The sequence below is a fragment of the Pungitius pungitius genome, chromosome 2 (assembly GCF_949316345.1).
Source record: "Pungitius pungitius chromosome 2, fPunPun2.1, whole genome shotgun sequence".
NCBI lineage: Eukaryota > Metazoa > Chordata > Actinopteri > Perciformes > Gasterosteidae > Pungitius > Pungitius pungitius.
This window is the reverse complement of record NC_084901.1, coordinates 9,596,133-9,611,512: the sequence shown is the minus strand read 5'-3', so window position 1 is coordinate 9,611,512 and position 15,380 is coordinate 9,596,133. Positions and strand designations below refer to the sequence as shown.

The following is a 15,380-nucleotide window of genomic DNA, read 5'->3' as shown; positions in this document are numbered from 1 at the left end:
CCAGACAAGCTCGCACTGTTGAGGTAGAGGTGCGGCTCGCAGGGGAAGCAAAGAGAAACTTGTTTTTCAGGTCACAACAGCGCTGTGTGGAACAGAGTAGATGAGACTCGTCGGGATTCAGGGCCCGTAAGATGAATGCACAAAAAGAAATACAGGTACAAACACACTGTAGGTTTCATTCAATGTTAACAACTCATGTCTCCTGGGATTTTGATCAAACAACTATCCTGTTCATAGTTAACTTTTCAAGTATTTCTCTAGTTTTAAATGCCAGTTTTTCAGCGGCTTGCTGACATGAAGCTTTGACCTAAAAACCATCCGCGTTGACTTGGCCAATCAGCTCCCTCCGTCACCTAAGCCTCCTCCGGATGTGACGTCATTGTGATTCATATTCATGTGTATCACTTCAATGAGCATACATTGCAATGACAAGTTAGTTTCAACGGAAATCTAAAAAAGGTTGTCGCACAGGTGTTACAGGTGACTGTGACGAGCTAGTGTGCGCGTTAAATGAGAACACCTGTTAGAGGCAGAGTGGGTGCGCAAAATGTGTTAGCATAAATGAGACAAGGACATTGATTAATATGGAGCCATTGGTGGACATAATATGTACCACCTGCAGGGTGCGGTGTGGAAAATGAATCCAAAGGGTCACAAATGAGGATGTCAATGAATTCTCCCTTTTTTAAAGCTCTTTCTAAATAACTGTCTTGTCTTCTTACAAACTGGTAAAGCCGTGTTGTGTTTTCTACTGTAGCAGCTCTGTTTTTTTCTGGTCATTTTTTGGGGGGGAATCAAAATTTTGAATATATGCCTGTTTCATGAGCTGAAATAAGTATTGAAATAAGATTGAAAAGGGACTGAAATTATATATTCACTAGCAACAGGCACGTCATTAACTGAATGTATTCCAAAAAAAGTGATTGAGAAAACTGCGAGTTGAGACCCGCCACATAAGAGACAGGACTGGGAACGCTACGCTAATAAATATAAATGTCCAGCAGGCTGCACCGCCGAATGACTCCACTGAATCACCACAGCAACCTCGCCAGCCTTAAAATACATGCAGGACACTCACTGTAAGGCAGAACCATCCTTTTTATCCTGTTGTGTGGATGATTGTTTAAGGACGGCAGATGTGTGCTACTAAACTATCAGAATGAGTGGCTTGAAAGATGCAATGAAAACATGACCTTAAACTTATTGATCGGCGAATCAGCCGACGTGGTCTGATCTAAAGCCTTCAGCAGGGATATCACCAGCAAAATGAGAATTCTAAAATAGAAAATGTCAAAAATTAAATTAAATTAAAAACAACAAAAACAAAACGTGGGGGACGTGGGTTTGAAAATGTCAATCAATTTATCTTTTTTTAATGAACATGGGATTTGACTCTTTTGCAATGAACATGGGATGACTGCAAATAGCATTCATTACATATTCTATTCAAATACATCCGACTGTTAGTGTAAGTCCATGAAAACCAGTGAAGGCTGTCAAAGAATCTAATCTTACCCAATCTCAGGGGCCGTCCCTCTCCCCATGATGACAGGAATGCAGGTAAATCCCATGATGAGATTCAGATAAAGCAGAAAGGGCTGGTGGAGCTCTGAGTGAAGAGAGGGAAAGCAGTCCCTCTCCACTGTCTCCACCTCTAGAGGTCACTATACAACAGAAATCCCCCTCACATACAGTTTGGAAGAGCGGGGCCCTGCTCTGAAATCCTCACATCAGCTCTCACATCGTAACTCGTCCTGTGCGCTGGCTTGTGTTTAACTTAACAGCCCGTGTTCCTGATTTGAGGCTGTATTTAAACCCATTTGACTGATGAGACCACCGAAGGAAGAGCCTCTCTCCACACCTCTGTGTTTACCTCTCCTGACAGCTTGTTTCCACCGAGCCGGCGAAGAGAGGGCTGCCTTCTCACCTCAACACCTCCCTCTGGTTCGGGGGTGAGGTGACATCCAACAGCTGTGTCCATAGATACCCTCCACCTGTGTCATGCTGCTTCTCGCAACCATGTGCCACAACGAATCTTGTTTTATCCACTCCGCTCTTTATGAAGGTGTCAACTCCCCAGAGCGTTTACAAAAGAGTTGGAGCTCGCAGTTCGTTGCTGTCGTTGGGAACAATGGCCGACAAAACATCCCGCTAGAAAGTCTGTCGGACACGGCCTTTGTTCCCTGTCCGTGTGATGTGCTAAGCTAAGCTAACCAGAAGCTGGCTATATCTTCTTATTTACCGTACAGATCTAAGATTGATATCAATATTTATGGCTCACAAGACGAATGAACATATTCCACATGGGGCTGTTTTAGAGGAGACAAGTGGGGACACGACTGTTTACTGCAAAATCAGGGGAACAAAATTGCTGTTAAAATGTTAACATGACTTTCTTTCCATTTTAGTAGCATTCCCGTCATTCTGTCTGAAATTGGATATTGTTTGGTGTGTTCTGCCAGATTTTCAAGTGTTCCTCTACGTACTTTCTGCCAAAAGAAATGTTGGGAGGTTCTTTGAAAAAAACATTGTGATGTAGACGTTTGATCCAGCACGATGCAAAAGCTGCATGATTGATTGGTCTTAAGTATCTAGCCCTGTCTGTCTCCTCCAAAAGAACGGTCCTCTACAACTGAACTGCATTTCATTTACTTTTTGTGGGAAATGTATTTTCTCAAGGGTCACAGTCTGAGTTTTGGACAGTTTGAAATACGTGGTTATCTTAAACGATAAAATATAAAACGCTCCATCAAAACTTTCAGCTTTAGGAAAGAAAACTACAGAAGGAAGTTGTTAAAAAAACATGATGGTTTGGCTTCAAATAACAAGAAAATGTAAACAAAACAAAACGCCAATGGGGCCAAAAGAGTCACGGGGCAGATTTTGTTGCTCTTAATTTATTTAGAGCATCATAGTCTGAAGCTTACGGCGACTGACGGAGCATCGGTCCTGGAGTTGGGTGTTCATACAAGTTCTTCGGACTTGATATAGTAAAAGTGCCTCTTGATTATCACTAGAACAAGTCTCAGACAGACAATGTTAATATCTTTAACAGCATCGTTGAATAGGATAACGTATTCAACAAATATTGATCTGATCTTTTGATCTGATGCTAATGGAAGCCGATGTACAGGGGGGAAAATGAAAGATAAGCTGAAATATAAGAATCATGTTGTTTAATTAGCCTAGAACAGTATTCTCTTGCTGCCGTCACCCTGTTTCCACTGTTTCTATAATAGAATTTTGCCGTTTTTGAGCAGGTATCTCCTTCCGCTCCAGAAACAAAAAGCTCAAGCTGGGCCCTGAGTGTCGCGCGTTGTCGGCCGCCAAACAAAAGGTCAGGATGGAAAACAGGGGAGGTGAGGAGGTGAGAGGAGGAGGAGGAGGAGGAGGAGGAGGAGGGTGAGCCTTTAGGAGAAAAGCCGTGGGAGGTTTGTTGAGTAGGAAAGTTGGGTGAGGGGCCTTCTAGATTGAGTCAGAAGTGGCCTCGGGGTGCATTGCTTCCAAAACACCATGATTGCCTCAATGCTGAGCAAACACCAAAGACAATCAGGCTGATTGGGCCTGCCGTGGTAGGTGGAGGGGTGTTACCCAATCACAACTAAACTAATAACTTCAACCACTTTGTGTTGAATTATTATTATTAATTATTGATCCATTCAGGGGCAATTAGAGTCGGTTCACAAGACATTTTAAGGGAGTATACGTGATTTGATGTAAGTGTTACATAGGATTTGTGTGTGAAAGTTACCTCCCCGAATTGAAACAACAATTCAAAACTGTCCCTCTCTAACTGAAAACACATTTGCCCCTGCGGCCTTTCTCCCCGCTGTCCCTTATCAGATGTGCTCACTTCCCGTGGTCCGTTCAAAATGAGTCACCTATTAACCACACATTGTTTTGAGCAATGACCTCTTTTAACCCATCATTGACCTGACGGCGATGAGGTTTAATCTGACAAGCTCTCTTTGAAATGCTAATGTAATGACCCGTTGCATGCACAAGCCTCCCAGTGCTGTCATAGCGAAGCGGACCTCCGTTCCCCCGTCAGCTCTGGCCGGCAGGCGAGGAGGATCAGACGTTTGGAGTAGTGTATTGACTTTTGCTTACTGCATTTATTTCATTGTTTTACCCTCCCCTATTCATGAAATGTGTGACCCTCAGTTTTACTTCAATTAGTCCCCTTGATGGAGATTCCTGACAGAGTAATCCTGCATTCACCTTTGAGTTCCCTCAGGATGAAAATCCCTTTGTATTTAAAAGGTAGAGGTTTTAGCCCAAACCAGATTAAGGGGCTCAGATGTGCAATCTAATCGGATTCAACCTTCCCTTTTCACTGCAGTTTGGCTCCAATTAACTTGTGTAATCAAAGATGGTTTAAATATTTACAAAATCTTTGACTCGGCAGTTTCGACACATATTGAAGACCTTGAGACTTCTTATTCGGTGGTCTGTTGATGTGCATGGAGTTTGATTTCTAAAAACAAAAAGAAGGACCAAATATGCTGATGCATCCCTCCTACCACCCCCACTGTTTGAACAGCTGGGCTTTCTTTAGCGCTGCCGTGGACCCACCGCTGATTTCTCCTGGCAGGTGGGCATAGGAGGTGAGTTAAGTGAAGGTGGGGGGTCTGGGGGAGGGGGTTGGAGACTCTTAGCAGGAAGGAGGTCTGGTGTGACTACTGCCTTGTTTGGCAGAACACCGCTGGAGTTAGGAGAGAAGCGACTACCCTGATTAAAAAGTCTCCCTGTGAGTTATTGTCCTCAGGAGTTGGATAACTGTCACGCTGACAGAGATATAACAGTTGAAAATAGAAAAACATGTCACAAAGAAAGTCCTCAAAAGGAAGGACACAGAGGCATATCCTCCTCACTAGAGGATCTGCTGAAATGGACCAGCAAAGGATTCGGGCCTGAAGATTAAATGCAGTAATATCACACTGGGTACAAATGTTTTTTTTGTATACTGCACCGTGCGGGCCCTGATTAGTATCTCTATCCATGTGTGCCAACATGGGAAACATGTACTAATGAAGTTGAGTACGTCGAGAAGTAAATGTCCGTGAGAGGGGGAATTAAAAAGGCTGAATTGGATATTGAACTGAGTTTCGGTCTGTCGGGGTTGTTATTGGATGAAAAGCATGCCAGCTTAACAAATAAAGGAAAACCGTGTGCCAAATGGGGGGCAATTTCACCTCAGGGTGGAAAATAATTACAATCAATAACAGAATCAGGCAAATTGCCCTATTTACGCTGTCCTTGACAACAAGGTCAAAGCCAATATACAATTACTGTTGTTTTTTAGAAACAAAGTTAACTAATGCTGACATCAGTAATGATGTTATATGAGATATCTATAGAAATAGATTTGTGAAAATTCCGCTTAGGATAAGAAGCATGCTCCAAATCAACAAAAAAGTGGCTGTGCCTTGCTTGTGTGTGTGTGTGTGTGTTTATTGGGAGGAATTATGGGGCTAAAGGACGCATGTTGACAAATTGTATGGCCATCAGTCTGGGACACCACACTCCATTTCAAAGTCAGTCGTCCCATTAATAATGAGAGGCAGGCGACCTGACCGGGCGCCGCACACTGCCTCATTTATCCCCACCGACCGGTTCACACAGCAGACATTTTGTTTTCGGGCTCTGGGACTTGTATTTGGCGGCGGCCGCACAACGCAGGCCTTAGCACGGGCCACTTTGGAGCCTCTCAGCCACACGTACAACATCAACCTCACAGAGGCCGAGCCGCGACAACACAGCCACTGTTCTGACGTTTAAATGCCCATGTGTTGGGCGGCGAGGACACCGACGTGCCTCGACACCTGGAGTGGACCTCCACGCGGGCCGGTCCAAGGAGCCTCTCCTCCGCAAGACATGATGTACTCAGAGTAATGGCCCCAACTGTTTTATGTTTCTGGCTTGTTTTGCATTAACAGCCAGACCTCCGTCACATTAATCGCGGGGCTTGGGAGAAATTCAAGTTCAACAGTCAATAAGTAAAAGAGCAGAGACACAGTATCTTTACAATAATAGAAAATGATGCAACAGTTATTTTACAACCAACCAGTGTTGCTGCTGTTAACCTGGCTGACAAAAGAAATGGACGTTTCAGAAGGTCTCATTAACAAATTCCTCCGTTCTATTTTTTCCAGACCTCCCGTGAGAGGTTGACGTGGCAGTAAACCATATCCATGAGATGAGTGTGAAATAAAGGAAAGAGGACCTGGTGCCTGCATGGAGGGACTTGTTGGACCTTTAAGTACCACCAACATAATACTGTCAAAATATAATCTTCTAAAGTTAATAAGTTTAACATGTCAGCAAAAAGTAGTCCTTAACATTCTTTTGGAGTCGTGTTTTTGGCCATGCAAGTCAAATCAATTTGTAATCAACATTTGCCTCTTTTTTGGGAATCATTTGGGTACCTGGCTAGGAAATGTCTACTCTGCTTAACAGCTAGTTGATTACTTTGTCTCTCTGTTGTTGGGAGTCAGGGATCAGAAAAAGCAGGTTGAAGAGAGCACTGAGACTTAATCCAAGGTAGAGTTGTGGGCCGTAAAGAAAAAGAAAGAAAAAAATGAGCTTAAAACGACTGCAGTCGGGTGGTCGGTACGTGAAAATATTGATTGGAGCTGTGTAGCTGTGGTTTGACACCTACACAAATCTTTCAGCCCCTCCTAATTTTTGTTTTATCTTTTTAATGGAGGTTTTTCTTTTACGTATCAATCAATGTTTTAAATCCGCTTGCTTTATGTTTGGAAGGTTTTCATGGTTTTATCTGTAGCCCTTTGAATGGCTATACAAATAGACTTACACAAGACAAAGTTTAATCAACAGACAATTTAGGGGTCACTATTAAAAGTCACATTTACAATTGGATGAATACATAAATGCTTAACATTGAAAAGTGCTGCACAGTTTTAAAGGAAATGGTTTGTATTCCCCAATAATCTACTTTTTCACCTACTTTATACAAGCAATATCCATAGAAAACACATGCATACCTTCCATGTCACTCTGCTCCTTTACTGTATGTTGTTCCTGGCAGAGAGCGGTACCTGGAGCGATGCATGATGGGTAGGCATTTTTTTTGGCACTCTTACTATTCTGAGTATAATGTCTGGCGGCCAGCCACGTGCAGCATTAGCGGCCCGTCAAGCTCACTGCCGACATCTGTACGTGCTTCAGCCGGGCTGCAGGGGTTGTGGCGCTGCTACTTGTCTGACGGAGCAACTCACATCTCCACTTTCCTCCAACCTGTCTGAGGGTGCAGGTGGAGGGGGGGGGGGGGACGAGGGGATTTGGGGCGTTTCACAGCCAGAGAAACATCTCAATCATGCAGGCGCCGCTGTGACCAAACAAATCAACGTCGGCTAGGAATATGATTTCACCGAGAGGAGGAATGTGAGAGCTGAGGCACGGCGGCTGCACACTGTATACGCTGTGTCAGGGGTTGGGGGGGGGGGGATTCTAGGGGGCCCACAGCTGGCGAGGGGCTGACGTGTGAGGCCCTTCAGGTGCTCTGCAGGACTTTCAGGTTGTTCAAATCGTTAATTAAATGAAGAGTAGAAGAGCAAGGAGAGTTTACTCGAGGCAGCATTTCAATGTACTGTGAACCGCTCACTGGAAGAACAAGTGGTATTTTGACCGTAGTCTCTAGATTGAGCAACTTGGCAAGCAAGAGAGGAGCCTCGTTGCTGCCTGGAGTTGGTTTCCAGCGAGAGGCCTCGGCGGAGGGGACCATGAGGAAGCAATCAGCCCATCGATGAGTGGGCCTGTTGGGACGGTGAGATCCCCCCCCCCCTGTTCTCCCAATGTCCTGCAGGACTGTGCAGGGATCTAATCAATCACTACGACATGCAATTCCTGCCCCGGCTTCCTGCTAAGTTTGTGTTGTTGTTTGCTTTTCCCCCCCCGCTGAGAAGTCTCTACAATGTGGTGCAGAAAAAAACACCAGATTCAAGTGGGAAAAGTATTGGTTGTGTTCATCAGCTGAGTCCTGTGGGAAATGTTCTCAGTGCATTTAGTTATTCATTTGATTTCATTATGTTTCTGCCACGTTGTAGATGAGCCAATTGGAGTCATTCCACGAGGCGCTTATGTTGATTTGAATCATTTGTTTGAATTAAATTAAACAGCTCCGCGCACAAATAAGTCCATATTGATGATGTAATAACGCCACTAAGTGGATATAAAGCTTTTCGTTGTTTTATTAAATCATCCTGACGTACACGTACTATCTACTAAATCGATACTCGGTTGAATAACCTAGTTCTTTTCTGGCACAATCCAATTTATTGACAACCAATTAAAAAAAGAGGAAAGCAGAAAATGGAGCAGCAGGAAAATGTTGCATGCTGCGAATTTACTGCAGGAAAAGGCATTAATTAGAAATAGTTGTTAAATAAGACAAATGTATTTTAATGTTAGAAAATCTTTTACCACGAATAATTTGTGCAAATAGCATCTTATCTCACAGCAGCATGCGGGGGGGGGGGGGGGGGGCTCTCCCTTTGTAGTTGCCGCATTTGCCCTTTTATGAATACACAAATGAGTTGGCTACCTAACCAGAGGACTCTCACACCTTTGAGCAGCTCTCACGGAGGCAATAAACCGTTAGCAAGACAATGTGCAAAGAAACAATAGAATAGCTTAACACCAATCCGCTGCACTGAAAGAGCAGAAAAACAGCCTCACACCAAAATCAATGCAGTCTACTGACATGTATTTACCCAAAGTGATGTCTGGCACTCGTGGTGAATTAAACAGATGTTTATTGTCAACAAAGCAACCAATCATAACATTAAGTAGTTTATGGGGACCAAAGTGACTGGAAAATACAGCAAGCAACATGTTTAGACGTTTCAACAGCAAAATGTTGGCCTGCTTTTGAAATGTAACGATGTAACTGCAGAGAAAGATGTTGAAAATGGTTTGACCGGAGTGTTCAGACATATTGGATGAATCAAAAGACTCAGAACACGTAGCACTGGTACTTTGGTCGTTTGGTAACATTCAAACTCTTGGTCCATGGGCGTATATTTGAGTTACCCGACAGAAAGTAGTTGTGACTCAGAGATATGTTTTACTAAATGTTTTTACCAATGAAGTAAACCAAAGTACTAAGAACCCTCCGTGGACTAACCACAACCTTTTTCCATGAAGCAACAAAATTGCAGGTCAGTTTTCCCCTAAATGTTTGAAAACATCATCTCATGCGACATATCGGTCCACATGCTGAGATGGATACAAACACCCACATTTGAATGAATACTGAGTTGAAAACATGAAATCAGCGGATATTTTCTTCCTTAGTCCTAACCCAGAAGTGAATATACATTTAGAAAGTGACTCTTTGACACCTATTTTTTTTTTCTTCAAGAAATGGGTATGCCAATCTGCATGTCAAAAGATTAATGAGCTTGTTTCTCACGGAGAAGAGGAAGTGCCAGCGGACAGTGAAAGTCTGACCTGGGTCGGCAGGAAATTGTTGAACACTTTGCCTGGGGGAGAACCTGAAACATCTGCTTGAATATCCCATGAAGGGCCTTTTAATGTTGAAATGAAAAAGAGCTCACACCTTTTCAATTGCAAATGTGAATAATATAAAATTGACTTTCCAGTTTGGAATATCAATTAAAGCCTCTGTTAGTGACTTTGCCTTCAAGGTAAATGGGGGTGTTTTGTGTCCTTTACAGAAAGGTGGAATTTCACCTCTGGTCCAATTAGCACCATTCGTGAATGGTGTGAACACTGATTGCTGGTGTGAGAAAAATGTTGTTTAAACACTATGATCCTGTTGTTCTATGATTAGATGCTGATAAAAACAATGTTTTACAAAACACAACTCTTTCCTAAAAATAAATCTACCAATGATAATGTCGGGCTTAAGCGAGCGATACACCAGACAGTGGATTTGGGTCTGCAAAAACAACCAATGACCAATAACAAGACTTCCCTGGAAAATACTTTAGGTTGAATTTAATCTCCTAGTTTTCTCCTAGAGACAATTCGTGGAATAAACCATTATTAATGGAGTAAATCCCGCGCCTACTGTTACTGCTAGGTTATATCTTACACCCAGCAAGTGTAGAATCAATAGAGGAGTTAGAATCGGAAACAAAATGGTATCTTTAAACATCTCAACATTTGATTTTCCCCTGACAACGAGCTATGTGGATGAGCATGGCGTGTTCAATGTAGAACTCTGAAACTGAATGAATAAAATGCAATGGAATTACTGTAAAAGTACAATACTTAACATTTTGACAATAACTATTCCAAAATGTAATTAGGCCACTCAAGTACAAGTAGTCAGTCGGATGTCTGGAGTCACCGATTCTGAAGACATTTCAAATGATTTAAAAAAAAACAGTTTTTACTTCTGCTTCGAGCTGTTAACAAACCTGGAGGACGCAGAGGCAGCGGCCCCCTGAGGACTACATCTCCCAGGCGCCCCCCCCACCCCCCGAAGCCCCGCCCCCCCCCCGCATACCTCAGCCGTGCGGGGATCCCGCAGCAGCACAAGTTGCCCCAGCAGCAGCAGCAGCAGCGGAGCACACCGCGCCGACCAAAGTTTCTCCAGCGGAATGGGCAAGTTTCAGAAGAGCGCGTTTCTGTTACACTCCACGTCCACGACGCTCACAACCACGAGGCACTGGATATAAGGACCAACTGCGCCGATCACCGCATTTGGGGATTAGTTTTTTTTTTTTTTGGGTGATTTCTCACGCTGTTGTTTTTTGGTTTGAGGGGGGGGGGGGGGGGTGTGATTGGTTGCGCTTCATCTGAAGAGAGAAAACTCCAGTGGGGGGGGGGGGGTTCTTCTCTTGTGCGGCCACGGGAGGGGAAATGTGTTCCTCGGCGAAGGCCCGCAGTTTTGCGAGTTTTGCGGGTCTTTTTCTGCTGGTGTGCGTGTGTGCCGCGAACACGAGGACGTGTCCGCCTCCCTGCGCGTGTCTCGGGGAGCTTTTGGACTGCAGTCGACTGAGAAGGGGCCAGTTTCCAGACAAGATCCCGGAATGGACAGTACAACTGTGAGTCCATGTTAAAGGGGCCTTTGCGTGACTTCTCCATGACATCATTGTTTTGGTTTATTGAGTAATTACCAAATATTGTTCCACCTGTGTAATGTGTGGGACAGGTTGCTTCTGTCTTCCTCCAGCATGCCTGTAGTGGAGGAGACGGAATGGGAGAAGATGAAATCGTCCCATTACTTGCCTGTAGATGTGTTTTTAGTCAGTGAATCCTCTCGCAACTTTCCCCCCCCTCATCTAAAGTTCCAGGGGGGAAAAAAAAAGAATCCCCTCCAATCTAATCCAACCTGTTAACACCCTGTCCTGAATGTATGCGTTTGTCTCAATAGGCTTTACTTATCCCACCGGTCCCTGCAGCAGCATGTCAGGGTCCTTGAGGCCAACAGGGAAGCCCGAGCAGCATTTCAGTCTGTTTTTTACACATCAAAGTGCTTTTGTCAGTCGCTGCAAACCTCCCCATCAAATGTGAATAAATCTCCCCAAGTGCCTGCAGGTAGTGCTTTGATTCCCAGGCGCTCTCATGTATCACTTCAGGCAGCGGCGGTGCTCCTTCTGCTAGCAGCGCTTTTTTGTAGTCATCACGACACTCTTTGGCCAGCACACACAACTGCTGCTAACGCTCCGACACTGGGGTTACATCCACATTGTGCGCTCGCAGTGATTGGTGTTGGTTGAGTCTGCTTGAGGTTCCAGCTTCACACATGTCGTCGAGGCCTCCAAAGCCATAAATCAGAGGCTGTGTGTGTGTGTGTGTGTGTGTGTGTGTGTGTGTGTGTGTGTGTGTACTTTTTTTTTTGTTTTTTTTAATCGTACTGTGTGAGGCTGGAGGAGCTCTAGATTGGGCGCCTGTTGTAGAATGTAGTTTTTCTCCTTCTCAAATGTGCTGCACTGGAAACTTGACGTTGCCAGAGAAAACAGACCCGGCCTGAGCCTCATAACCGAGGCCGGGCTTCCAGAAAATGAAGAAGAAGAAAAAAAGCAGTTCCACATGGGGGGAAAAATTCTTTTCACTCTGGCATGCTAATTTACGAGTGGCTCTCCAGCACATCTTAAACCCCTTAAACCGCCCGACCCTTTGTTTTCCAGCACCCCATTATTTCTGCTGAATTAGCAACTCCAGAGCCAGCGATGGAACCGATTAAGCATGTAGGATTAGTTTGAAACAAACTTTGCAGGGAAGGAGAAGAGCTGGAAGACTCATGACAATCCAGTAGAACCTTTTTAAAGGTTCGTGAATGAGGCTACTGAAGTTTTAGTTTAAAAACCTTATGTGCATTAATTTAAATGCGTGGAGAGTTGAAATAAGAAATCTCTCATTGGAGGAGTAGCGTCTGTAAACACAGACTTGACTTTTTTTTTTTAACAAGACTTTAGAAAGATTTTGTTTTTTTGCAGCTAAAGAGCTAAATTGTTCTGGCCAGTAATAAAGACAGGAAGTACGTTAGGAGGTGGATTTAGACATACATTAGCTAACATTCCCAGTTTGGAACTGGCAAGCGATATGTATGTAGTAGGAAAACAGCAACGCAACTCCATATAACTTAGAGCTCTGAATGTCATAGAATAAAACTTTTTACTTCACATCACCCAACTGGAGTAGTAGACTACAGTCCAAAACCCTCCTTTAAGATGTAAATGTTATATATTTTGATGTTTTATTTTAAATGTTTTGTTTGGCCAGGTTACACTAATGACTCGGGGACATGAAGAATGGAGCAGTTAATGTTGCCCAACAGTCACCTGCCCATTTTGACAAGCTGTTCTAACTACAAGCTACTTCATATTGGCTTTCAAAACTCACGCACGTCTTGGTTCTTAATGCAAAGAACACAAAAACAATAACCCCCGATCGATATTTTTGCATTCAAATTTTTGGATAATTGGCTTCACTCACGGAGAGAGGCACTATTGTAATCTAAATCCGTTCCTCACAGCTCCAGTAATCTAAAGAGGGGCTTATTGATTCACTTTTCCGTCTTTGATAAGGCAGCGGTGCGGCGGACTCCCCCCCCCCCCCCCCCTCCCCCCCCCCCCCCCGAGCAGCTGATACACACTGAGGCCTGTACGCGGCGCGTTATCTGGCTGTGCTCACTGCCTGCTTTGTGAGGGAAGTGGAAGTGTCAGAGCTACTTAGACTTTATCTGGGGAGTATGATAGGACACCTTTCCCATATGGCCCCCAGCGCTGGAACTACAGCAACCAAAACACAACAACAGCAGCAGCACACAGGTCCACGCTTGGAAAAGAAAAAGCTCTGGTGTCGGGGGGGAAGGGGGGGGGGGGGGGGGGGGCGTCAGAAGTAAAACTCAATTCGAGTGGTTTGTGAAACTTTCCACCAAAGGACAAAAACAGGCCCCAGAAAAATTTGACAGGGGTGTTTCAGATGTATGAAAGGCGTCCCTCTCGCCTTTCCCGGCATTGTGAATGCGTTACCAGTCGATCGGTTCTTCCCCCTCCTCCCAGAGCTCCCTGATGAATTCCAGATGAGGGAGGTAAGAAAGGGGTGTAGAAAGAAAGAAAGAAAAAAAAAAGTGTCTGGCACCGCAGCGTTGATGGTGCGCGGCAGCGTCAATAACTCCTCTGCTTTATGGCACACGAGGCTCCGCTCGACAGACTCCTCGAGCTGCTTTTTAACCCCAACCCTCCCCCCCCCCCCACCCCCCTGCTTCAGTCCAAGGCTCGATTGAGTTTCATCCACTCCCGTCCAAAAGGGACTTCAGTAATGAAGTGATATTGCGTACGGTGTTTTGAAGATGTGCAATGCGAGTCTGGAATAAGCAGACCTCGCTTGGAGGTTTTGAGATCTTCTTCAGACCACATCTCACACCACATGTGTGAAATGGACAGAAACCAGATCGGCCATCAGTGGAAACGCATGTTTCAAATCTGTTCGATTTGGTTTGCAGCCCAGACACCAGAGAAAAGATGTGGCCCGAGCCTCGGCCTGGTGCTGAAACCGTGGCGTGATTTAATTAATTAATTAATTTTGGATCGACTTTCCTCGGCCGGTTTCGACCTCCTTTCAGCACAAAGCGAATCAAGCCGCGCAAGTAACTGCAAGAAAATAGATTTTGCCAGTCTTGTACTGGTCCAATAGTTTATCTTGATGAAACATTTAGTGACACCTAGTCTAAGAAACAGAGTAATGAAGTTCATTGAGAACCAGGTTAAAAAAAACCCACCTCTTTGCAGTTGGTTGAAAAAGATGGCGGGCCGTTTCTACGTGACTTCAGGGAGACTTCTGGCGATCTCTGAAACTGTTGTTTAGTTTTTCTCCAGGAAATCTCCCGCCTGTTAGTATGTCAGCAGTAAATCTCATCTCTTGCTTACTTTTGCATTCAACCGCCATCAGTTTTTATGACGGTGCCTTTTCTTTGATGCGCGCCCTGCGTTCAGTACCAAGGCACAGTAGTACAGTCAATTTGTATGTTATTATGTCCCCTACTTTGGCGCAAATGGCAGACCGCAGGGGCTGAGAAACGCAGTTCATGGTGTATACTTTACCTTTTTTAATTTTTGCCTTCTTTTTTCCCTTCTCAGGGACCTGAGCCATAACAAATTGCAGGTGCTAGACAGCACTTTGTTTTCCAAACTACAACATCTCACTGAAATGTAAGTATGCCCTGTGTTCCCAGCACGCTCTAAAGTAAACACAGGTTTTTTTCCCCAAACAGCCTTCATCACTGTGCATTTGGCAAGCTGTCGTTTTTTTTTTTTTTTCTCCTCGATGTGCACAGAAAGCTGAACCACAATGACCTGGAGGCGATACCTGACTTGGGCCCTTATGCTTCGAACATCACAACGCTCTTTCTGTAAGTAAAACCGTTTTTTAAAAATTTTTCCTTTTTATGTCCATGCACACCTTTTCACTTCAGGAGGAGAGTCCTCTGCCTGAGTTGTCATTGCTGGTTAAAGTAGTGAGCTGGGAACTGTCGTTCCTCCCCTCCACACACTTTTCCCTTTTGGAGAGCGAAGCCTTTTGGCTGATTCGGTTCCCAGACGGTGCAGTCAGCCCCAGACGGGTCACGTGGGCAAAGGCAAATGCCATCAACAGAAATGGAAATGTTGTGTTTGGTGGCTGCTGCTGCTGCTGGAGTATTTTTAACCTGGGACCAGTGACGTGACGTAGAGAGAAGGAAAATTTGTCACGTGAAAAACCAAATTTGGTAATTCTTTTTTTTTTTTTTTTGTGTGTGGTTTCTGTGTGGGCCTTTTTTTTTATGAACAAGGAAGCATCCACAAGTTTCTCTGAATATGCACCCGTATCTTGGTACATAAATTGAAAGCACAATGAATCATTTTTGTGTAGAATGCAGCGGGATCATGAACCAACTGTGTCTG

The 15,380-nt window shown here is 44.4% G+C and overlaps 1 protein-coding gene across 1 annotated transcript in view; it reads left to right on the top strand.

Annotated features, from left to right (window-relative positions):
* The first annotated feature begins 10,823 nt into the window (after positions 1–10,823).
* lrig3 (leucine-rich repeats and immunoglobulin-like domains 3) overlaps positions 10,824–15,380 on the top strand; it is a 13,892-nt gene continuing 9,335 nt past the window's right edge. The window contains exons 1-3 of the mRNA XM_037459891.2: positions 10,824–11,039; positions 14,580–14,651; positions 14,777–14,851. Coding sequence (XP_037315788.2) covers positions 10,855–11,039; positions 14,580–14,651; positions 14,777–14,851 — 332 coding nt within the window. The 5' untranslated portion in view covers positions 10,824–10,854. The remainder of the gene's footprint in view (positions 11,040–14,579; positions 14,652–14,776; positions 14,852–15,380) is intronic.